We start from the raw sequence: 25,732 nt of genomic DNA, 5'->3' as shown, positions 1-25,732 counted from the left end.
TCAGCAGTAAAATATACTAGTTTTCAGAGATGAAAATGGAAAATCGTTCTTGCATATTGTGTTTATCCTAAAACAACAGATCTTTTTTTATGAGAAATTTTCAAGGTAATGGCAGACTTATAAATGAGGAGAAGACTGCAGGTTAAGGTGGTACCTTTCAGGCTGCAGAAAAGTTCATAGGCATTCTGCAATGCCAGGAATGGAGGGTACTTTCTCTAGACTCTTCTAACCCCTTTTTCTGCTGCAGTAATGCAAACCACAATTATTTCCTCAGAAAAATCACCCAACATGGGCTGGATGGCAACCGTATTGCCAGCAGTCCTGTCTCTTCCTTGTAATTTTCTGCATAGGGCATCTACGGCTAGCCAAGTACGGGCCTTTTTTTATGACTTGTATTAAACTCTTACTAGCAGTGCTTTGGCTTTCTCCCACTTTTCTGTACTTACTGCAAGAGATTCAGATTGAGAGCTACAAGTAGTCCATAGTGAATCAGAGAGCGATGACTCTCCTGTGTTTAGATATCTAATCTGAAAATTAGTCACAGAAAGTCACCCTCACTCCCTGGTAATTAAGGCAATTATATAAACAGATATTAATCTCTTTCTGAAGAGTGCTGTGAAACTTAATGCGTTAAAGTTTTAATGCTTTGAGAATTTTACTTGAAAGATGTTACAGAAGTCCAATGCCTCATGTAATCATTCCTCCAGCATTCACGGGTAAAAGAAGATAAAAGGTGACAACACAGCTTTCTGTGTTACTCATATTTTCTAAGTTGTTAGCTTTTGCCACAAAGAAAGTAAAACTATTCCATTATATCCGTATAATGTAGGAATAATGAGATGCAGATATGAATATTATCTTTATTAAGTTGCTTAAGAGGAAAAGCTGAGTGACTTAGAGGATAAGGGACTGGGATTTCATCTCAGAAACCCCAGTGGGGATTTAATTTGCAATCCACTGTTGAGACGTTAGCTGCACAATAGCTTACTCTAATCTGCTGATGGAGGGAAATTATTTACTAGCTATCAAAGGGATACCTGCCTTTGACAGGACAGTACTCCCCATACATACACATTAAATCCTGTTATTTTCCAAGTTTGAGCCGATTTCAGTGAAGAGTATTTGGCAAGCTTTAGTCCTAACTAGGTATGTCTAAATATCTGTATTATTTGTCAGTTGTAACTATCTTCCTGTGACTTCCAGTGCTTAAACTGGAATGCGGAATAATGGATGCCAAAGATATTGGGCAAACATTTGAACAGTATCAATATTTTGTTAAGAACCTAATGTTTGCATGCCTTTTCTGTTGTTACTAGATAAGTTACTAAACTGTTTTGGAAAGGAATAGGTCACTGAAGCATGTATAGACTTGCATATACAGATCTACTTATATTGAAACAATAACAGTAATTCACAAAACTTGGAAGCCTATACATTGATGACCTACATAAAGGAAAGGTTTTCCTAATTTTATTTCTTAGGCACCTAAATCTGGGGTTGCAAGGTTGCTTTTCTTTTGCTCAGACACAGAAGTCAAGCATCCATGCAAATCTTTTCTCAACAAGCAGGAAGGAGAGAAGGCATTAAGTCTTTATCTCGATAGCCTGATGGTAAGGAAATTCATCCAGGTTAGGGAAAAAACATATTTCCTTTGCTCCTTTCCCTTTAGAATCCATATGAGTACTCAACCGGCCAATCTGAGCATGGATGATGGGCTGGGAATTATTCCACTTTTGTTTTGAAGCTGAAACGATTCCCCTTTGTATGGAATATTTTAATATCAACTGTACCAATCAAGAGAAATAACACTATGACCTAGCAATCTGAGTATCATTCACCCATGTTGAGGAAAAGAAAATTCTGTCCTTACTCCACAAATATTTAATATGAAATGCTTAAACATGTAATTGTCTCTTCCTTATATAAGGAATGTCTTATATGTTGAATAGTTAAAAATATTTGTACATTCTGCTATAGAGTGTTGTTTTGTGATGAAGGCATTGAATTGGGTTTCATGAAGCCTAGTTTCAAATCTAAGGTCTTGTCTAGAAATATTTGAGTAGGGCCTCTGCACATGACCACTCAGTTTCTATTTATCTTGCAAACTAAAGTTTCTACTTCTAGAAATCAGGGAGAATAGAAGAAAAGCGTGTGTGCATATTATTGCTCATCTGCACTCAAGTCTCATTTTATATGGAGTAAAAGGAAATCCCTGTCTAACAATACAGCTGTAGCTTCAATGACAACTCTTTTCAACCTTGGAGAAATCACTTTATCTCAGTTCTCACCTGTTACAGTTTTCTTATTTAAACTATAAGCTCTGCAGAGCAGAAATCTTCTCCTATTACATATAAAGTATTTTCCAAGAAATTGCGTATTATATGATCCTGATCATGGCTTGAACCAGTAGATGCTACTGTTGTATAAAAAAATGGTCAGGCTAGGCCACCAAATAATAAAAATTATTGCCATTTGATTATTTTTTTTTGCTGCCTGTGTAAAAGAAGAGTGCTCTCAGTATGGTTCGCAATAACTCTACAGTCCATCAGAAAACCATGAATCTGTTCTATTGTAATTCTGGATGATCGTTTCCCACGGAGAGGTCAGGAGCCAAACGGACATCAGTGTTCTCAGGCCTTGAAATTACTCCTCCAGCCAAGAGGGAGGCATGTTGAGGGATCTGTCTGCATTGCACTTTTATTGGCAAGGAGGCTTTTATCTCAAAGGCTGATGATCCCATACAGAAACTTATTGATTCCCATAGCTAACTCTCCTTGACTTCAAAATGGCCCACAATTTTACTTTCTGTTTTTAGTTAAAGTTGTTGGTAGGTTATAACTTGTGGAAATAAAGGAAATTGCACATTGCAGAGTGCTGCTCTAGGCCATATCTTCAATTTTAATGAATTTCTATTACAATTAATTTAATTTTTTTTACCATATCATCTCCTATAAATGAAATACTACAAATGTCAAAAAGAAGAAATGAAGGAGTCTTCCAGGAACTTAATATGCATTAGGCAATAGGTGATAAAAAATCAGAAGGTAAGACATGGACGACTTCTAGTTTTACATAACAGAGTCCACTCTGCTGATTGCCATCTTATTACTTTGCATCGGAGGTTAAACAAAAGTTTTTTTTTTCCAGCTGTTACCCTAGAAATGAACTAAACACATGAAGTACATGAAAAAAGGCAAATTGTAAAAACACGCACATACATTCACCTGTATTTCTTTGTTACTTTCAATCCATCTGCTCATCATTGAACTATTCATACATAACCGCACTTAGTATTATACAGTAGCTTCCTAGCTCATAAAATATTGATTCAGGTTTTTTATCGTATATCTTTCTTGAACTTTGATCTTTCATACTTAGTGCCTTGATGAAATATTTAGAAGTACAACGTTTTCCATTCGAAAGGTAAATTTAGAGTTTTTATATAGTAGCCTCTGTTAATGCACTAGCTTCAACTCACAGGAGACCCAAGCTGAACTCTGTCTTGGTCAGATTTAGTTGAAACTTGAGTTTGCAAAAATCCTCCATCCCAAAGAAACTTTTTTTTTTAAGGTGAAGGTCAGTTTTGTGACTTGGTTGGAGTAGGTTTACCACACTTCCTCACCAGGTACATTGAGAGAGCCTTGAGAAGACACCTCCAAGGAGCTGACTTCAATAGTTACTTCCCAGCAGATAAAATTGTATTATCTATATAATAAAACAAGGCCCCCAACTTAAAAAAAAAAAACAAAAAAACAACCCAAACAAACATTCTACATACATTTATAGGCATTGAATGTTATCAAGTAATTTTGCCGAAGAAAGCAAAACTACTGCAACATCTGCTTTACAAATTTCATCACTTCACATACTCAGAATAACAAACAAGGCATTCTCTTGAGGTTGAGAACTGATGAAGTCTCAGTTCATAGCTCATGGCTGATTGAATTCAGCATCTAGGAACATGCAAGGTCTAGCTAAAGCTTTTTCAAGGTCTGGAGGACTCACAAGGATTCTGTCCACAATGCTTTCTCTGATAGCTGGTAGGAGCCTTTCTCCCAGTATGTGTCTCTCATCTCCACCTAGCCACTAACTTTCATGAAACCTGTAGAAACTGCATTAGTTTTGAGACCTTTATCTCCTTGTTGTATTCGGTTGAAAGGAGTTTTGGCTGAAGGCTGCCAGGGTTCATAGGAACAGAGAGATAGGGTGGCACACAGACAGACATACACATATCTAGACTAAGCACAAACACCTGCTTCTGTTCTATTATAACTGCTTAAATAAGGATATGATACTGAAATTAATGGAACCGTATATATTTAAGAAAACGGACAATGAATAAGAAGGTAATCTATCCCATTCTCTACTGTTTTGTTTTATATTCCAGAAATGGGACTTCATATTGCCCATTTTGAATATGCTGCACACAGCTCTTGATTAAGACAAGCTGTTTGGACAGACAGAAATGAAGAAGCAGAGAAAACAGTCTAGAGGTTTTATCACTCTGAATTTTAAATTCCTAAAATTTTGTGTTTGGGAGATGCTACTAGGGAGAGAAGTTTCTGTATACAGTGCACTGACTATTTTCGATAGGAGACTCTTTTTTTAAATCAGAAAAGTAATTTGAAGACTGGAGTCAGCGTTGTAATTGATATGCAGAACCAGGATTTATTTCAACTTTAATCACTTAGGAGTTACAACTCTACTAGTTTAATCATCTAGGCTTTCCTCATACCCAGTGGAGAAAGATATATGGGAGGAATTAAACTCTCAAAAGGACTGTCTCTTCATAGCCTAAGGATTTGATGCCCACATATTGAGCTTTTAGACGGACAAAGCTAGGTCAGAAGCATCTCACCCTTACAGGGCAGCTAATTGAATCTGTTTGTTAACATCAGGATGAATCTTCGGTATTCATATGATCCACAGATTTATTTCGGTAACAACATTAAACCCCTTATTACCTGGACAGGGTAAATAATTAAGTGACAAGGTCTGAGGACTGTGGTGTCAAAAACCTTTAGCAAAATGGCAAGTTTTGCTTCTTTTTACAGTTGCCTTTTCCACTAGGTATAAGAGATGTTCTCCAGATGCCAGAAAGCCAGGATACCAAGTAATCTCTGGGTATGTACACAAGTGTATGTAAATGACAGGAAAGGTAAGAATAAAAGGATAGAAAAGGGAAATAAATAGTTTGCTGCATGACTCTTTGTCTCAACTTTATTTAGGAGAATAATAATGGCTGTATCACCAAATTCAGAATTTCATGGAAATGAAATAATGAAACCTTAAAAGAAAGTCTTCAAATTAAAGTACATGCTATCTACCAGACACCTAGCCATATATTTCATTCAAAGTATTTTTATAGATTGATACCATAAATTCATTTTCATATGATGTAACATCTGTGTTTATTTTACTGAGACTGATTGGAATGTTAAAAATAATCCATTTGAATTTGTGTCATACAAACATTTTGGTAAAAGAAAAGTTGACATCTCAGAGAAAACCTGAAGACCTATAATTTTTATATGCACTCTCTTTTCTATATGTGTTTCTTATGACTACAACAGATCTTTCTTTAAAAAAATACAAACGATGATTTTGTTTTGTATTTTTACCTACTCTATCAGCTTCCAATATAACAAAGTTTTGGTGCAGAAGAAATACAGTATACAGAAGCACAGAGATCTGTCTTACCTTCTGGCTCCCTGATCTTACGTCCTGCTGCAGATTTTCGTAGCACACTCCGTCCTGAGTTGAACAAGCTAGTTAACTCATCAAGGGGACTGGTCAATGACCTTGAGTTTGTAGGGCTGTATGGAAATGAAGATGATGAATTTGAGTTCAATTTCCTGTGATCTGCTCTTGCCACCTTTGGGGAGTAAGGCAGTTTGGAGAATGGAGAAGAGGAGCATCCAAGCTGAGCAGGATTTGGTCTCTGAGGTACTTTTGACAGATCTGAGTTTGTACCGGTTTTCCCTGTATTAATCAGAAAACTAGCACAAGTCTCTGGAGGAAACGCAAAATGTGTGGAAGCCCGGTAGGAAATAGGAGGTGGTACAGGAGGAGGGGGTGGTGGGAGAGGAGGAGGTGGTGTGGAAGGAGGAGTCACTTTGCTGGAAACATTGAACACAACCAAGCCTGGAGATGCTGGTCTTTCATGCTCCCCTTTCTGACTTTTGGAGTACTGTGGTGATAACGGACTTGAGCTTTCTGACTGCACAGGGTATTTTAGGTTGGTTTCCAAGACAGGAAGCTTTTTGACTTCTAATGGTGTTAGGGGTGATTCATCAGAAGCAGGTGAACATGTGACAGGGGTTGGAGGAAATACAAGAAGTGGTGGCCTGTGGGGCAGCAAGTTAGGGAAAGGGGCTGGAATGTCACATGAGTCTTTATAGATCAAAGCCGCTTGATTGTTTCCATCCAATGTTCCATCTTCAATGTTAACATTTTTTTTGCTTTCAAACAACAAAGGAGAAGATCCAGTCACTACTGGAATTATTCCGTTACCATTGCTTCCTTCTTCTGGTAGAAAATACTTCATTTCTTCATATACAGACTCTCCTTGTTCTGGGCTTTCTGCTTCAGCAGAACTGCTTTTCATTGCATTCCCTACCATTTCAATATAGACAGGCTCATTTTCCTCCTCTTCTTGTGACATATAGAGACTCAACATGCCACGTTGTGGCCCATCAGCAGAAGCTGCTCTCTGTACTGTCACAGTGTCATAGCCACCCGGTTTAGCTACTGTGCTTGTCTGTTTTACATCCCCAGGTTTTTGGCCAGGTATTTCTTCATAAGAGCCACTAAGTTTTGTATTGGGACTTCGTTTTGGTTTTCTGGGAGGTATTTTTTTCATGGTACTATAGTCATCACTGTGTGGCCTTGGACGGGTCAGTACTAGGAAAGTGAAAAAGGTTTGTATTATTAACAGATCAAAGTCAGTTTTTTCTTTCACAGGTCTAGTACTTTAAGCCTTCAAATGTTGCCTATATAGTTTTACAATGAGCAGCAGTCACAAACACATGGATTCAGTCAAAAGTATAAATATTTCAAGGAATGAAATGCAGAACTTTCAGCTTCCAAACCACAAGCTTTTGCTACTTGGGCATATAATCTGCTTTGGTAATCTCTACTGCCACTAGAAGATGTGATGCCTGAGGAGATACCTTCTGAATCCAAATGTTCACTGCAAGGTCTGTAACACATGGAAATACGTGCTTGTTATTCCTTTTGCCCCAAGGGAGAGGGGCATGCTTTTAACTAGGAGTTTCAGCATGGTGCTACTTTGACACCATGTTATTGCTGGTAACTGAAGTATCCCCCTTTTATGTAATATCTATAAAACTCTAATTATAGGCAGATATTATGCCTATCTCTTCTTCTTTTGTACTGCAAGTGTGGAAATAATTTATAAAGTTAGGGAATCCCATAGCCTAAGGGCAATTCCCCAACTGAGTATACAGTTAACTAAGCTAGATGTCTTTTCACAGCCTCCAGGCACGTATGGAGCGGAGAGACTAGATACCTAGGTGATTGGTCTTTTAAGTTCAAAATTATATGGTGTAAATCAGAGCTGGTTTTGGGCAAAGACTCAGGAAACTGGCATAATTCTTGGAAAATGAGTATACAGCAGGGAAACTGGCCCTATTGTTTCATACATATGAGAAGAATTCCAAAGTTGCTTTGTGAGTGTATATAAGCATTAGTGTTAAGAGCATACATGTATATATAAATTGTCATTCTCTCAAAAACCTCTGCTAGAGCTTTTTGGTTAAATCAATCATCTCTTGCAGAGCTGGGCACAGAAAGCTGAAACCACTACGGAGCTCCTTAAGCCATGCTAGTTTAAAAGTATATTGGACACAGTTCATCTCTCCTCACACCGAGCTTGAACGAGGAAGGAAGAGGTTAAGAAAAATGGCCTTGCATCTAATGAACTGGACGTGAGAACAGTAATTATTTTGCAAGAGGGAGCTGCAAAGGTTTCCATCCATTGTATGCAGGATTAGAGAATGGTTATACATAGCTTTAAACCCAACCTGAAGGATCTTCCCTGATAAGCCTAGAGGATCCTTTACACAAAGCATGACAAGCCAGGCTTATCAAGGAAAAGCAGAATGCATTCCTCCCCTTCATCTTCTACTCATTCCTTTCAAGGGTGAAGGAGAATAGAACAACTGAACTCAAAATCATTCTATATGCACTATAATGCATTGAGACACTTTGGGACTTTAATAGCACTTTCCTTCTAAACAAAAAATTCACTGTAAGCAAGTTATGGCACGAACATAAACCACTGAATGCATAAGTAATTCATGTGAACATAGAGAAAAAGTAGGATAAAGTTTAATGTTTGACTTGGCAAAATTCAAGATTCCAGCATTCTGTTTTAGTGATGCAAGGTATTCTAACATACAGTTTAAAAGGTGAAATAAAATGGTCAGTGGGGTGGAATAGCTTAAGCTGACAGAGATCATTTGTCTTTAGAGGGAGTTCTGCAAATAGGTTTTGGTTGTTGACAAACTAGGTAATTAGAACATGAGTAATATTTGCTGATTTGGAAAAAAATGACAAATTGACTAATTTTATTTACTGCCATTGAAATATTTCAGGGAAGCAGGACTTTTCAAAGGCGCTTGACTGTGTTTAAAAGGATCAAAGTGGAAAGAATAAATCAATAACCTAGAGTAACATTTGCGACTGTTTCTCCCTTTATGCCTAACCTTCATTAGGGGTTTCCTTAGAAGCTGCCGACAAGCAAGCACTAACAGCCTCGTACGAAGCGCTCAGTCGTGTGTTGGGGTCCCTCTTTGGTTTGGGAGGAGGCTGTTTCCTTGGTGATGGCAGGCTATTGCTATCGTCCATGCTGAACACAGAGTGCAGGGAGGGGGATCTGATGGATGACCCAGCCACAGAATGTACCAAGCCGTCCACTGCCATGGGGATAGGGACGGAGCTGGAATGAAAGTGCTTAGGCGTTCGACAGCCGGCAAAGCTGTCCTCAGAGACCTTCCCACCCTTGTCTTCAGCTCTGAAAACACAGAAAAGAGGTCCAGATGCATTATTCAAGCGATAACAATGAACTTGTTCATGCAAACATAACAACAGCTTTTTGGTAAACAATCTCACAACTCCCCTGCTGTGTCGAGGGGATGTGTGTAGTAATCTTCTGACAAACAAATCCAGATCAAGCTGCTAGCTTTCTTCCATTTCCTGTTTCATGACAAATCAGGACACTGGCCCTTTTTCACACAAATGCAGCCTTCCTTAGGCAGTTTCATATTGTTGATCAGACATTCACTGAATGAATTGTTCACACTTTGATTGTTACACACAATCAAAAGCTGGGTTTTCAATCTGAATGATAATTTCTGGGAAATCCATTTTAATAGAAAGTTACTGAGGCAGCAAATGCTGAGCCTTTATCATTATTTTCTAAAAAGACAACTATAAATTCCATTTAGATAATGCAAATCTTTAAAATATTAGATGACCTTTTTAACCAGCTACATTTGCTGCTTGAACAATTCCACCCGGATATCTATATATCTTCCTGTTTAAGCTTAATTATTAGTTATCATTTTAATAATTCTAATTATGACATTATGTTTAGTTATTTCAAATGAAGTGTTGGAGTTGTACTTATTCCGATTTTTTCCTTTTTTTGCTACTTCAATACGTATTGAGAAATTATGTTTATCAGCTGCTTCCAACAAATTGATTTTTTACAAAAATTCTTTTAACATTTTATTCCTCCAAAAATCAAAATGTTGAAAACCTTTTAACTTAGAGAGGTAATGTACTAGATAGAAGATGTCTATACCGTCATTTTACAAACAAAATCCCCAAGCATTTGTTTTTTTAAATTGTATTTCTGCATGGCATATCACCAGCAGAGCTGGAATTCATGCACAGGATATAGCCAGCTGCCCATGTAGTAAATGAAATAGCTAAAGATGAAAGCATGGTGCTCAGCAGATAATTTGTTTTCACTGTAATGTTTAATTACAGTCTTTCCTACAAAGGCATTTCCTCCAATATGTAATCACTGGGATATTTGGAGCTAATTAAGCAGATGCACTGCCATTTTCACTTTAATAAAAGTCACTGACAAAAGCAATGAAAGCAAAGGGAGTTGTTCTGGATGAAAATTAAGTTCCTATGGAAAAATAAACATTTATATGTCCAGCAAGTTACAGACACATTCCTGCTGTAGACACATACCTATTAAATGCAAATGCTACCTCTGCCCATTCAGCTATCTGAGAGAAAAGAGACCAGGGACTCAGTTCCTAGAGAAAGGCTCTCCAGCATTTGCTGGATTTGTAAAACAGGTAGTCCTGAAAACTCTGATGGGAGTTAAACAAAAAACATTTGCCTATTTTTAAATAAGAGGAAAGAATTGGGGGCCCAACTTAAATGCCTCTATGCAAATGCACAAAGCATGGGGAACAAACAAGAAGAGTTAGAGATGTGCGCACGCCTGCAGGGCCATGATCTTATTGGCGTCACAGAGACATGGTGGGATGGCTTTTATGACTGGAGTGTTGGAATGGTAGGATACAGGCTCTTTAGGAAGGACAGGCAGGGGAGACGATGAGGGGTTGTCGCCCTCTATGTCAGTCACCAGCTGGGGTGCATGGAGCTCTGCCTGGGACTGGATGAGGAGCCGACCAAGAGTTTATGGGTCAGGATTAAAGGGAGGGCAGGGACAGGTGACATTATGGTGGGGGTCTGCTACAGGCCACCCGACCGGGAAGACTGAGTGGATGAGGCCCTCTATAGACAGATAGGAGCAGCCTCACATTCACAAGCCCTGGTCCTCATGGGGGACTTCAATCACTCTGATATCTGTTGGAGGGACAACACAGCAGGGCATAAGCAATCCAGGAGGTTCCTGGAATGCATTGATAGTAACTTCCTTCTCCAAGTGATAGTGGAGAAAACAAGGAGGTGCTATGCTGGACATTGTTCTCACCAACAAGGAGGGGCTGGTGGGGAACGTGAAGCTCAAGGGCAGCCTTGCCTGCAGTGACCATGAAATGGTGGAGTTCAGGATCCTTAGGGCACTGAGGAGGGCACACAGCAAGCTCGCTGCCCTGGACTTCAGGAGAGCAGCCTGCCCTCTTCAGGGATCTGCTTGGTAGAGTACCATGGGATAAAGCCCTGGAGGGAAGAGGGGCCCAAGAAAGGTGGTTAATATTCAAGGATCACCTCCTCCAAGCTCAGGAGGGATGCATCCCAACAAAGATGATGCATCAGGCAAAGACACCAGGAGGCCTGCATGGATGAACAAGGAGCTCCTGGACAAACTCAAACACAAAAAGGAAGCCTACAGAGGGTGGAAGCAAGAACAGGTAGCCTGGGAGGAATACAGAGAAATTGTCCAAGCAGCCAGGGATCAGGTTAGGAAAGCTAAAGCCCTGATAGAATTCAATCTGACCAGGGATGTCAAGGGCAACAAGAAAAGTTCTATAGGTACATTGGTGATAAAAGGAAGATGAGGAAAATTGTGGGCCCTCTCCAGAAGGAAATGGGAGACCTGGTTACCCAGGATATGGAGAAGGCTGAGGTACTCAATGACTTTTTTGCCTCAGTCTTCACTGGCAAGTGCTCTAGCCACACTGCCCAAGTCACAGAATGTAAAGGTAGGGACTGGGAGAACGAAGAACCACCCACTGTAGGAGAAGATCAGGTCTGAGACCATCTAAGGAACCTGAAGGTGCACAAGTCCATGGGACCTGATGAGATGCACCTGTAGGTCCTGAGGGAACTGGCGGATGAAGTCGCTAAGCCGCTATCCATCATATTTGAGAAGTCGTGGCAGTCCGGTGAAGTTCCCACTGACTGGAAAAGGGGAAACATAACGCCCATTTTTAAAAAGGGAAAAAAGGGAGACCCGGGGAACTACAGGCCAGTCAGTCTCACCTACGTGCCCGGAAAGATCATGCAGCAGATCCTCCTGGAAACTACGCTAAGGCACATGGCAAATTGTGCCTGACAAATTTGGTGGCCTTCTATGATGGGGTTACAGTGTTGGTGGATAAGGGAAGAGCAACCGATGCCATCTACCTGGACTTGTGCAAAGCACGTGATGCTGTCCTGCGTGACATCTTTGTCACTAAATTGGAGAAACATGGATTTGACAGATGGAGCACTCAGTGGATAAGGAATTGGCTGGATGGTCGCACTCAAAGAGTTGTGGTCAATGGCTCAATATCCAAGTGAAGATCAGTGATGAGTGGCATTCCTCAGGGGTCGGTACTGGGACCAGTGCTGTTTAACATCTTTGTTGGTGACATGGACAGTGGGATTGAGTGTACCCTCAGCAAGTTTGCCAGCCACACCAAGCTGTGTGGTGTGGTCGACACACTGGAGGGAAGGGGTGCCATCCAGAGACACCTTGACAGGCTGGAGAGGTGGGCCTGTGCGAACCTCATGAAGTTCAACAAGGCCAAATGCAAGGTCCTGTACATGGGTCAGGGCAATCCCAAGCACAAATACAGGCTGGGAAGAATGGAATGAGAGCAGCTCTGAGGAGAAGGACTTGGGGGTATTGGTTGATGAGAATCTCAACATGACCTGGCAATGTGCTCTTGTAGCCCAGAAAGCCAACCGTATCCTGGGCTGCATCAAAAGAAGCGTGGCCAGCAGGTTGAGGGAGGTGATTCTTCCCCTCTGCTCTCGGGAGGCCCCACCTGGAGTACTGCGTTCAGTTCTGGGGCCCCAAACATAAGAAGGTCATGGACCTGTTGGAGCGAGTCCAGAAGAGGGTCATGAAGATGATCAGGGGGCTGGAGCACCTCTCCTATGAGGACAGGCTGAGAGAGTTGGGCTTGTTCAGCCTGGAGAATAGAAGGCTACAGGGAGACCTTACAGCAGCCTTCCAGTACCTGAAGGGGGCCTAAAGGAAAGCCGGAGAGGGACTTTTTACAAGAACATGTAGTGATAGGACAAGGGGTAATGGCTTTAAACCAAAAGAAGGTAGGTTTAGATTGGACATAAGGAAAAAATTGTTTGCAATGAGGGTGGTGAGGTACAGGTTGCCTAGAGAAGTTGTGGGTGCCCCCTCCCTGGAAATGTTCAAGGTCAGGTTGGATGGGGTTTTGAGCAACCTGGTCTAGTGGCAGATGTCTCTGCCCATGGCAGGGGGGTTGGAACTAGATGATCTTTAAGGTCCCGTCCAACCCAAACCATTCTATCATTCTGTGAATCCTCCTCAAAATCAATCTACCTATGTTCAATGCATAATAAGGATTTCTTAGTCTGGACTTTATTGTATTTTAATGCCTTCTTATCTTGGCAATTTCCTAATGTTGGAATTTTAAGTTAGAGGAATTTTTCTTTTGTTTGTTTGATTTGATGAAAGTTCAACTACAATCTACTTATCGTAGAATTAAAAAATGTTTCTGTAAAAAATAAATGCCTCAGAGACTTGAATAAGTTCCTACAAAGCTCAGTGTCCCCTGAATAGGATATTAGGGTGTTCTTAATTTCTAGACTTAATTACCTGATATACAAAAAAAAAATAGGGTCTAACATTGATTTGGGCTGAGTATATACTTGAGAATCCTCTTGCAATTCCTCAGTCATTTCTATGACTTTCTAAGCAGGGAAGAAAATCATTAAAACTGAAGAAATGCTTTAATTCTTCACAGTAGATGTTTTGTCATCTTACCTTTTGTGGCCTTCTTCCGGTCTGTTTCTAGCCTCTAACTTTTCCCTGTGGTAAGCAGCGTTCATCTCATTGCGGAGCCGGTCATTTTCCCGAGCAATGTCAGAAGCATTTTGAATGACCAAGGCATCATATGTTTTCAATCCCATATCCTCGGCGTTCTGCAAGAAGCTTTTGATCGAAGTGACCTCTTGCTGTTTGATACTCATCTTCTGTAGCAAGCGCTGGCGAGCTAGAAATCCTCTTACAACTACCATAACAGAAGGGGAAAATATGGACCAATGAAAGACAGCTAATTAATTGGTGAATAACTTAATATTACTGTGTGTTCTGCTGTAAACATGGGCAAATCAAGATCTGTCAATGTCTTATACAAAGAATGAAAGAAATTTGATGGCATATAAATAACATATTAAAATGGAACTCTTTCTTTTCTGTTTTCGACTGCCAGTGCTTAAAACAAAGTACTGACAGTAAATTAATTTATAAATTTGGGCTATCACAACTCAAAATGTTTACTTTCACTGAACATTATTTTTTATTACATTAAAACTGGAAACTTGGATGTATGCTACAGATTGTGAAAGCATACATTTACACTGCAAAGGTCAAAAGACCATTTGTTTCAAAATAAAACCCTGAATACATGATTCTTGCATCGAATACAGTAGGAATCAAATGATTGTTTGGTTTTAGTCAACTGAAAAAAATGCTTTAAATATTTCGGTATACCTAAAAAAAATCAAAACTGACACAAGATTTTTTTAATGAGACTTAAAGACCTTTTGTTGCTCATTTCCTTTCAGCAAAAAAAATTAAATTCATTTAATGCTAATTTCTCAAATGTATCTGTCACATCATGTCTGCATTTTTCAGTTTAAAATTTTCATCTGCATTGCATCAGCTTTATATATCTATTAGGCCTATTTTTCACACTCTTTGTCAGCCTTATGTTGGGAGAAGATTTTGGTGTATCTCCTACAATAGCTTTCTGCACTACTTTCCCAAGGATGTACATTCACTACAACAAATTCGACCCAACCTAAATACCACCTAGTCACCTGAATTTTCAGAAGTACCCAGCTGATCAGAAACACAAGGCACAGGGACCTCCATGGGCATCATGAATTCGACACGAAATTAATCACTCCACCTGCAACAGGGTGGTATTAGTATTCTCTGAGCATATGTTTTGGCTTAGAGGGAAGAGATATGCTAACTAAAGGTGCTTTATTTGTGGGTCTTTTTTGTGAGTTCCACAAGATCCTGATTCTTTCCAGATCTAGAATAACTGCTGTTTACCTCACAGGGAAGATTCTGTTTTAGAATTATTCGCCTGTTGCCTGAAATATTGTTGATTTTCAGTACATCAGCTTATGTGTATCAAAAATAGGTCAAACTTCATCATGGCTTATTATGGTTACTCTTATTCTGGTCACTGAAAGTTTTTCATAAGTGAAGTCAGCAGGCAATAGCCTGTATAAGATGTTGGTTTGAGTTTGGGGGAAAATACTGAAAATGTTACTATTAATACTGGAAGGTAAAAAAATGCTAAAATACATTAGGCCTTTTTAACAATGTAATTAAGTGTCAGTCTTAGGAACACTGCAGAACAACATCAAATGACAAAGAGTCAAGCTGAATTAATCTAAAGGAAAAATGTAAACAGAAAGATACAATCAGTCTTCTATGAATGTAAAATGTTATTAAATGAAATAAATAGCTGAAACTGAGGGCAATGTAAGGTATTTTCTACCACCTTATATGTCCTTGTTTAGATATTTAAAATAAGGGTTTTTTTAGAGTTGCTCAGTGCCCAGCTATTGAAACATAAGAAAGCCTAAGGTTAACATACTAATACTGCTCCTATCCAAAATTCACTGGGTTTGGAAACATTCAAGTCCAGGTACTTTTGAGATTATTTATAATGGACAACTTTGAAGGTTTATATTTTTATAATCACAGCCAACCATGCCATTTTCAATCCATTTAGCTACATTCTATAAAATCTGACTTCTTTAAACCCTGAAACATTAAAGCACTTACTTACCCAATTTAGTTGAAAAGGGAATTAATAGTAAAGTTATTTGTTGACAGTTTTATAAGAGTATTCACATTGGATGTACAGGTTACTGAGTCTGAATTCATAATGTTGCTGTTGCAAAGGTAATGAATACATGCATAGAACATTATCAGAGTTCACTGCTCACAAGTATGAAAAATTCAAAAGAGCTTAATAATAAAAAATTGTTCCCTCACTTCCAGTATTTTCTTTAAACTTCTCTGCTGCAGAGCAGATAGGGTATTTGACAAATGGGTAAGCATCAAATCCTGGATGACTTTGGAAAAAAGCCTGTATTTTAAAGTAACATTTTTACAAGTGTGTGTGTGTGTGTGTACTTTTACCTTGACAAAAAAAAAAAAAAAAGGTTGGTAACACCACTAAGGTTGGTTAGGAAAAGGAAATATAGAGGTCAATTCTCTGGTAGGATTGTTAACAGGCATGAACGATGCAGAGTAGCCTGCTAGGACGGTCCAGTAAAATGATATCCGTACAGCTAGCTGTAGCATTTAGAGACTGTACAGCTACTCTGAACTATGCATTTTCACCAAAATTGAGATGTTTTGAAGAAACATTCAACAAGGTTTTTGTCAGGAAGGCTCGGCAGACAGACACCCCTCTTGTCTTTTGCACATATTTTTGTGAACTAAGTAGCTCAGGTTTTCATTAGAAAATGGACATTTCACCGCATTTCCTTCTCTATGAGAACATTTGAGAGATTTTGTCTTCAGTTCAACACAGAGCAAAAAATAACCTCAAAAACTGTTGTGAAATGAAATTGTCGTCCTTAGATCTTTACTGCTCAGTTTCATCTACCACTGTACGGGTACTGTCTTCTGAACTTGCTCCTCGTTTATGTAGATCTAAAATAATTCTCACTTATGAAAATTAAAATAATTGAGGTTAGCACCCTCAAGGCAGAAAAGTATCTACTGCTTTACAGTTCACCTAAGGATAAAGATCACAATAATCAAAATTCAAGTAGACCATGGATCTGGGTTATGCGAGAAATGTATGAACTATTGTGTATACAATGTATTAAAGTTAATTCCTAATCTACATGAGCTCTGATGGGAGAACTTCAGCATCCTGTACTTTCCTACAGGTACAAACAATTTCCTCAGTGATTCAGTAAGGTCAAAACTTCCCATATGTAGTTCTCATATGTGTGAAAAAAATATGACAAAGTCCCTAAATTGACAGATCTGTTTTTAAATAAAAAGTGTTTCTACACATGCTTTCACTTTAGTTTGACTCCTTCCTTTGCCTGCATAAGTTACCTTTCAGGATAACAGAAAAAGACTTATCTGGTTTGGTTTGTTTTGTTTTTCCCAAAATTTATGGGAAAGCTGAAGTGATTGCTAGTAAGACTGAGGTAAAAACAGTTGATAAGAATTTTGGACAAGACCTCTTTTCCCTTTGAGTCAAGTCATTATATGGGTATATGATAGTACATTTTTAGCCTGACACAGAAATTATTGTCTAGTTTTGCTATTAGCCAATACACTATCAAGAGAGATTTATCTTCCAAAGTCCACTGGATGCAAAGGATGAAGGGAGAAAAATGTAGATATGCAGCAGGACTGACACCATTACTCACTAAGCATCACCATCCCAGTGTAAAAGTCTATGGATCCCCATTTTAAGATTACATAAGAACAATGCACAGGTACCCTATCCTATTCTCAACCTGCCAGAGCTCTTTGGCATGCTAGTTCTGCAGGTTTACAATTGTACCTGTTGACAAAGGGCAGCTTATTTCATGAGCTAACATCATGAAGTGGATGTTTAGCTACTACTTACTCATGCAAGTTCCTGATTTTCTCACGTTTCCCAGATCATAAAAAACATGCAGGTGAGTCATAGCTTTGAAAAAAGCTTTGAACACATAGTTTTGGTGAAAATGGCTTTTCAAGTTAGCCTAATTAAGGAGGGCTAGAAGCAAAAACAAAACGAATATTTTTGTAAGGAGCCAAGAAGACCTATTATCTTCATTCTTTGGGCAGGGTTTGGCAGATGTCTGTTCTCTTACCTCTGCTAAATATGGACATATCTAAGGATGTTTTACATTTTGGTGTAGGGTTATATTGAAGTACTCTGTTTGCAAATTGGACTCTGAAAGGTAAATATTTCCTTTCTTTGATAAGTCAGCATGAGAAGGGAAAGAGGACAAATCACTATCGCTTTTCTAAATGTGTGAATACAACAGGGTGATTTGTATAAAATATCAGGCACAAGTTATACATCCAGCTGAACAGTGGCCTGTGTTAACCATTACTCTCCACATTCGTTCCTGAACTGCTACAATTTTGATTCCACTTGCTTCAAGTTTTCCCTTGGTTTCCTCTTTTTCACTCTACACTCACAGTGAAGAACAGATAGTTAAAATGAAAGGAGTTTATATATTCTTAAGGCTGCAATATTACGCATTTGACTAAAAAAAACCCAAGATAAGTCTTTGTCTTTTTAATTTCCTTTAAAAAGGTGATAAATGGGAATTGTTGCAGACATCAGCCAATTAGATAAATAATGCATTGTGTGAAGGAAGCTTCTTCAAACAAAGCAATATTCACATTTTCAGCAGTTATTTGAGATTTTGATAGGAAATGGAAAAGAAGTAACAGGAAATCAGGACGCAGTGGATAATGCCTCCTTTTAAAAATGTGCCAAAAAATGTCCGTGTGACCTTAGTAAAAATGCAGGCATAATAGGGGGGAAAAAGTGCCTAAACATAAAAAAAATGAGCACTGTCAAATATGAAAGCTGTAAGAAAAGGGGAAAATAAAGACAACTAAACATTAAATTATTATCTTTGTATTCACTGTCGATATATTTTAACACATTGCAATTTTGTATCGTTACGCTATTTGATTTGCAACAAGAAATTAAAGGTGATATCAATGCCTTGAAAAATCACTGAACATGCTTTAAAAAGGAAATATTCAAGACCCCCTAAGTTTTAATTACAGTCAACAGTTTGCCATAAAATTATGTTTGACAGACAGAAAGTGGAAGCATCACCAATATTAGTATAATCTCAAAAAATCTGTATAAGTAGTTAGCTGGAAATATGTCTGTAGGGAAATGTATAAAATACAGCAACTATTCAGGGAGGAGAAAATTTTTTTGTTATGCAATATTCTCCTCAGTGTACGAAGTGACAGCTCAGGAATACTTGTTCTGTAATTGTTACCTTTTTGGCAGGTTATAATTTTCTTCTGAAGCTGAAGGCACAAATCGTTGAGATGGTCAGCTTGCCAGTACTTAAGAAACACTTTTCGGACTCCTATCTAGAATACAAACAGCACGGAAACCTTCACCATCAACAAAAAGGGCCAAAACAATGACAGGCAAATATCGATAGTACGTATACAACCCAGCTAAGGGTTGAGATGAGATCTGCAATTTAAGAACAGTACAATGCCAATACTTGTACAGAGAGGTAGTATCACTGGGTTGAATAAAAGGTGTATTTGGAAAGGACGAGCAAGCTGTCAGACACACAGTCCCCCTTCAGTTCCAAAACCATCCAGAACAAATACTACAATCGTCAAGTTAAATATAGGTTGAAAAAAAAAAAAAGGCATTCTAAATGTAATTATGCTAATGTGTTAGACAATGTAATAGAAAATAAGATTTAGCTTTTATAAAGCAGGGGGATGTAGGCAAGGAGAAAGGTGGCAAGCCATAAACCCACATGGAGCAGAAAACAGTAACAGACAGCTGCCATCTGTGGAACAGGAAGAATTTAGCCCAAGTTTGAGGGTGGGAGAAACTCACTGCCATTAGTGAGAATGATTCCAAATGTGCAGTAAAATCATAAATCCTAGTTCCCAGCCTTGCCTGCTGAAGCTGTTCTGCAGGTCTCCTTTTAGAATCAAGCCTAAGCAGTCAGAGACAGACGGACCCATTTGTGAAAAATAATCTCCTAAGTATTGATTGAGTGTATGAGCTTGTTCTGGTGCTGATAGTTGCTTGGTTTAACTCATCTAGCTCTTGAGGGCTTTAATAACAACCATTAGATGCTCTTCCTCCTTTACAGAAAAATTTAGCTAGTTAGACCAAAAGAAAACACCTTCCTTTTGATATCTTGTGAACGTGCTGAAACAATCCTTAAAAATTCTTTTCTGTATAATCTTCAAAAGCATTCCTTTCTAATAGCCTTAAAAAAAAAAAAAAACCAACCACACATAAGCAAGCTACTTTACAAACAGTAAGTAACTAAAAAAATTGAATAAATAATGTCTTTTTTTAATACCATTTTCTTCTCAGGAATTCTGTAGAAGAAACTCCTTCACTCCTTAGAAATAAAAGGACCAGTACCAGGGAACTGTGCTATCCTGTGAAGATTATAGCTTCTGTCTAGCTATTAATTTTGTACAGCTAATAGGCATACTGATTAATTAATACAAGTCTGGATGAAATTGCAGAAATTCATTCCAACTCTTGTTTGTCTGCAGCTCACAAGCTCATTCTCTTCTTATTGCACCATCCTGCTCCACTGTTGTTGTTTTTAATATAGATCTGGGACACAGCTATCAGCAGGGAGATTGTCACACCTTTTCAACTAATTGGCTTTAATCCAAACACTTTTGTCAGATGTACATCACTGGTAATGATGAATTACAGAAAGCCAGGACATATATACCATGTATAAACTCCATTAATAAAATTCAGAAATGACTGGGGCACATTTTTGTCCCTTGGCTTCCCTTCTCTACTCTAGAGAGAAATTATTTTGAATCAAATGTTTTAAAAAGTCTCTCATTCTGAAGTTTGAGCTGACAGACAATGGTGGTGCAACTGTTAGCCTTTTAGTTAAAATCAGATGCACTCAAATGGCAAAATTAGAATGCTTTCTAAATTTTTTTCTGCTACTATCTCTTTTCCCTATAAAATAGGCCTTTTCGTGTTATTGCAAAGTATGTGAAGGCAAGGTGGTAAAAACCACATTTTACTTGTGTTGCCATTGTAGAAACTCATAGATAGGGAATAGGCTTTCTTTGCATGGTGGAAAATGCCTGGAACAGCTATTTTAGAAAACTGTGCAGTTACAGAAATACTAGTATAACTTAGCTATTCCAGAGCATCTCCTCTATTTGGACCATCTATTCCGGAATAATCCTTCTGCTTACAAATTGGAGTTATTATTCCATAACAATATTGCCTTTTCCTAGATTCTGTTTCTACAATGGTAGCTACCCTGGTAAAATGTTGTCTTTATATTTGCTTAATAGGTTATCCTGAGTGATGCCTTCCAATTTTGAACTTCATATTCATCTGAGGCAGTCTCACTGAGATTTCATTGTGCTCTCATACTCTGCTCTCAGGGACATACTCTCAATTCTCATTTCCTTGACTGGTGATTTCCAACAAAGACTTTTCATTTTTCTTCCTGTGCTTTCAAAATTCTCTCTTTGCCTGGTTGTCTTAGCACTCTGACTTCCTTCTTCATCCGTCATCTGTTCTGGAATCCGCTTCTTTCCCAGGGCTTGCTAAATTTCCTTAGGAATCTTTCCTTTTGTTCCCGCTTCTTTTCCTCCTTACTTCATCAAAAAGTTCTGAGAAAAAGAGGTCAACCATTTTCTGCTTCAGTTTAAATTTGCTTCTCTTTTAGACATCTAATCTTGTATCATAAACAAGCAAACTTTTCATATTTTCCAAGCAAACCAGTCAATTGTCTCTTCTGTTCCCACCAAGTATTCTATTTTCATGCCTTCAACTTTCTTCCAGGATACCAGAACTCCACCTTGAGCCTTCCTACCACATCCACTCTGTCACTAAACCCTGCAAATTCTGTAATAATTGCTCATCAAACAACTATATTTTCCATCCATCTTGTCAAAACACATATTGAACTTTGCTTATTATTAGCTTTGGCTACTAAACGCTCCATCTTCTTGCTCATATCACAGAATTCTTCTATAAGAATAACTGAATTATTATTCATATGGTTAACTGTAATTAAATTATCATGTAGTTATTATAATTATCATTTGTATCTGAGTCGCTCTCAGACAACCAAAGCCTGGATACAAATACTTAATAAAATCATATTCTCCTATTCTGATTTCTCTTTATACGCCACGTTTCCTTTCCACAAACCCTCTACATCACATTGGAGCCTTTTATTCCCCCTCTGTCTCAGGCCTATGCCAAATCATCCACTTTTTCCTCATTTGTGCCTCTTTCCCTCCATTCCTCAAAATGCTTGTTTCTCCCCTTACTTCCTCACTGGAAGTCTCTCAAACATTCCTCTCTACTAGGGCAATATTACGGTATTTTGACAGTAGAAAAGAGGATGAAAAGTTACATTTTGAAACTTTAAAAAAGCCCTGATTACCAGCAATGCCTGTGGCAAAATTAACAACCCCATTCTCGATTAGTCTCGTAAGTAACACACTGGGCACATCTAGGCTGTATTTCAAATGTGTAACTTAACTAAAGATTGAGTTGCAATTTATTTTGCAGTGTGCAGTCACAAAATCACAGTCAAGATAATTGCTCAAGCTTACGGTGAGTTTAGCTACAATTGTCTGGCTTTGTAGAGTCACAGAGGTAGCTAGGGGACATGCAAAGCATTAGCTCTCTTTTCTCCTTTCCTACACCCTAGAAACAATATAAATGGAATTATTGTGGCATCACTTATGCTATGAACTTCATTAGTAGAAGGCTGCTATAATTTTTAAGTGAATGAAGAAATACAAAATGTCAATACAAATTCATTTTTACATTTGGATAAAAGCTATTTATAGATTTTTACATCATATGCCAGGTCTATTAAGAGCAGAGCTCTAGACAGAAGCATGTATAGAAGAAACTGCTATAACACATTTGATTATGTTAGTATGGCTGGAGGTCTGTGTTGCTCAGTCTTTGAACTAAATCTGATATGCTCTAAAGCTGGCCAAGAACAAGCTAGTCTCACTGCCCTCTGTACAGTTCTGGTGTTCAGTGAAAGTAACAATGTTGAAAAATGTTGGAATTTCGTGTGCCAGATATCAAAACATATTTCATAGTTTTTGAGGCTGCCACCTGTCTTCATTCTGGTCTTTTCTCTAATCACAAAACGTTTCCTGCTTGCCTAGGAGAAAAAAAGGTTAAAATGTTCTTCCACTAAAGCATTCACTTTTCAATACTTTCTGGACTACAAAATGCTCTCATCTGAGTCTGAAATTTTAATGTCATTCAGACTTCTGTAAAAGTAAACCATCTGTGAATTACAGTCACAGTTATTTTAATTAGAAAAGCATTAGGGTTTTAAATGTTATTTTTCAAAATGACACATTTTTTAAAGATTAAGTAAAATTGTCATTGATGACTACCAAAGCTTCAATTACAGGCCTCCTTTTTTTTTCCTGGGAGGAAGGAGAAAGGACGGGAGGGAGCTGTTCTTTCTCTCTTTCTTCTTCTTTTTTTTTTTTCTTTTTTTTTTTTTTTTTTATTTTACAGAAAAGGTGTAGGATGTAGAAGTACAGACATTCAAAACTATGGAATGGATGCTGAGATGGTGTGTAGGTGGCATGGAGGCAGTATTAGCTCATACTTAATAGGTGTCAAGGGAATCTGTAAAGCTGTTCTTTAGTTTAAAAAAGGCAATTTGTGGGAGTGCTGTGTGTTTCTGGCAGTACTTTCAAAATAGCTACCTACAAAAGACAGAGAACTATAATCTAATGATATTTTACACAATGACACACATTTTCACAGTGCATTAATGAAATATAGAAAAAAGCCTTAAAACTATTGTAAAATGTGTCTTTTTGCAGTGTACATGTCTGCAAAAATATTATAACGACAAACACATTTACAGGGTACTGATCTTTTACAAGGACTGAAACGTTATTTTTAAAGCCTTACTCTCTCTGCTTTATTTGTTAGCTTTTCTTCACACATTTTAAGAGTCCTCCTTTGTCTCTGGCAAGCTAGTGACCTTGCATCATGGTACATAATTAATAAATCTACAGTTTAGCATAGCTTATGTATGGCCTTCATATAAAGTATGTGAATAGTCCAGTATTCATGCAAGTGACATTAAGCATTTATGTAAGCACTTGTCAGGAGCTGGACTTTAGGGAGAAAAACTGTCATTCAGCTCTCTGAGAAAGGGCAGAAATAATGGTTGTTCCTTTTCCAAAAACTGTACAAACATCACAGCTCCGACAAAAAGGACTGCCCTACAGGAAAGGAAGTGCTCAGGAAATAGAAGATGTATGTAAGAAATACTCAGTGGAGGAAACGCTACCCCAGTTTTATCTCATGGGATCTCTGTACTTACTGGACCTATCATTCAAGTCTTTCAAAATTCTAGAAATAGACATAGCACCAAAAGAAACAATATGAAAGTGTCTCTGTGTGAACTGAGAAACATAGGCAACAGGCAACAGGGACAGCAATGGCAGGGAAAGTGAACTCTGAGGTAGGAGACTGGAAAACTAAACCCAGACAAATAAGGGATGAACACCAGGACCAAATATGAAGTGAGGTATCTAGAAAAGAAAAAAAGAGAAGAAAACAAGAGAAAAGTGTCAAAAGAGAGACAAGCCCGGGGCAGGAGGGGGGAAGGGGCAGGCAGGATTGAGAGAGAGAGATGGAATCCAGATTTGAGAGATCTGGATGCAAAAGATATCAGAAAGAAATTAGTTTGCAAGACTAGTAATCATAAGCAAACCCTGAAAGGTGGACAGAGAGAGGGAGGAATATGTTCTAGAGGGAAAAAAAGATAGAAATAGGAACCAAAAATAGAGCTCTGTGTTGAAAGACTGAGAGCTTGTGAGCGTTCTGAGGTCAAAGTGAACCATCCGTCCTATTCTCTGGCCAAGGGGACAGGATGGACTTGTACTGTGTGGCACAAAATAGCTGCTGAGAAAGCTTGCAGGTGGTGGCTGGCCCACGCCAGCCTTTTGGTAGTACTGCTGAGGTCCAAACTCACTCTGTGGTGATTTCTGCTACTAGCAAATTATTTCCAAGAATATAACGGGATGATATAATGGGACAAAGATATAATGGTACAATGCAATTTTGCTGACATAATTTGAAGTATGGGGGAAATATATACACTGGTGTTTTAATCATTTACCATTAGTCTGGAAACTCCTGGGATTTTTTTTTAAATGTGGTCTTCATAATTTACTTAATTTTAAAACTGCCTAAAAGAAAATTGACTCTTAAAATAAAAGATATTTAAAACAAAAAGGAGCATTGACTTCCAGCACAGTTAAAATTACTAAATGACAAATGAATAAACTGGCATACAATTTATGAGTACTCAAAGTTTTCCCACTCAAGGGAAAAAAAGAGTTAAGAATCCCTTACATATTACATTGTTTGCAAAGTACTCTAGTACTTTATCATATCATATTAAAAAACATTTATAAAATTATAAATGGCATAACCATTTTCATTTTAAGCCAAAATAAACAGTTCTGTTTAACAAATAACTTCAAAATCTCTCTGAACTAAGCATACAATTTACATATGTATAATTCCATATACTTCTGCTCATTTCTCTGATTTAATCATATGCCACTTATGTTCTATACTCCTTTATTTAATCATAAATATACTTTTCCCAAAAAAGACTCCGGTATACTGATATTGTATATTAATATATTAAAATAAAAAAAACAAAAACCTTAAAGACAGTTGTATCAAATCCAATAAATGAAACACCTGTAGGTCAGTAATGAAATATGATTCTCTTTGTGACTGGTAAGAACTGTGGATCAGACTCTTCGTTTTCCCTCTGCAGTTCTAGAAGTGCTAGAAGAATTTAAAATCTCTAGATGGACTTCTGGTATTTCCTTTTATTGAGGGCTTATTCTCTGTTTTAACATTCTGCTTGAGTGGAAGAAGTTTAATAATACAGCTCCACACTGGCAAGGATCATTTCTCCAGAAACACTGAAGGCTCCTGAAACAACTCTAGCAGTGTCTGTAGCTACAAATATGTGAACTGGCACTAACACAATATCTATCTCATGCAATTACCTG

At 38.1% G+C, this 25,732-nt stretch overlaps 1 protein-coding gene across 1 annotated transcript in view; it reads right to left on the bottom strand.

Annotated features, from left to right (window-relative positions):
- The window catches only part of MYO16 (myosin XVI), a gene marked incomplete at both ends in the record, with an annotated part of 315,156 nt that overhangs the window by 35,813 nt on the left and 253,611 nt on the right, over window positions 1-25,732 (bottom strand). Inside the window, 4 exon segments of the mRNA XM_082305019.1 lie at window positions 5,701-6,903; window positions 8,730-9,037; window positions 13,685-13,931; window positions 18,937-19,027. Of these exon segments, the coding sequence (XP_082161145.1) occupies window positions 5,701-6,903; window positions 8,730-9,037; window positions 13,685-13,931; window positions 18,937-19,027 (1,849 nt within the window).

This window comes from Platalea leucorodia, assembly GCF_965183815.1.
Source record: "Platalea leucorodia genome assembly, chromosome: 2".
Lineage (NCBI taxonomy): Eukaryota > Metazoa > Chordata > Aves > Pelecaniformes > Threskiornithidae > Platalea > Platalea leucorodia.
Note: the sequence above shows the minus strand (reverse complement) of the source record. Positions and strands in the feature narration are given on the sequence as shown.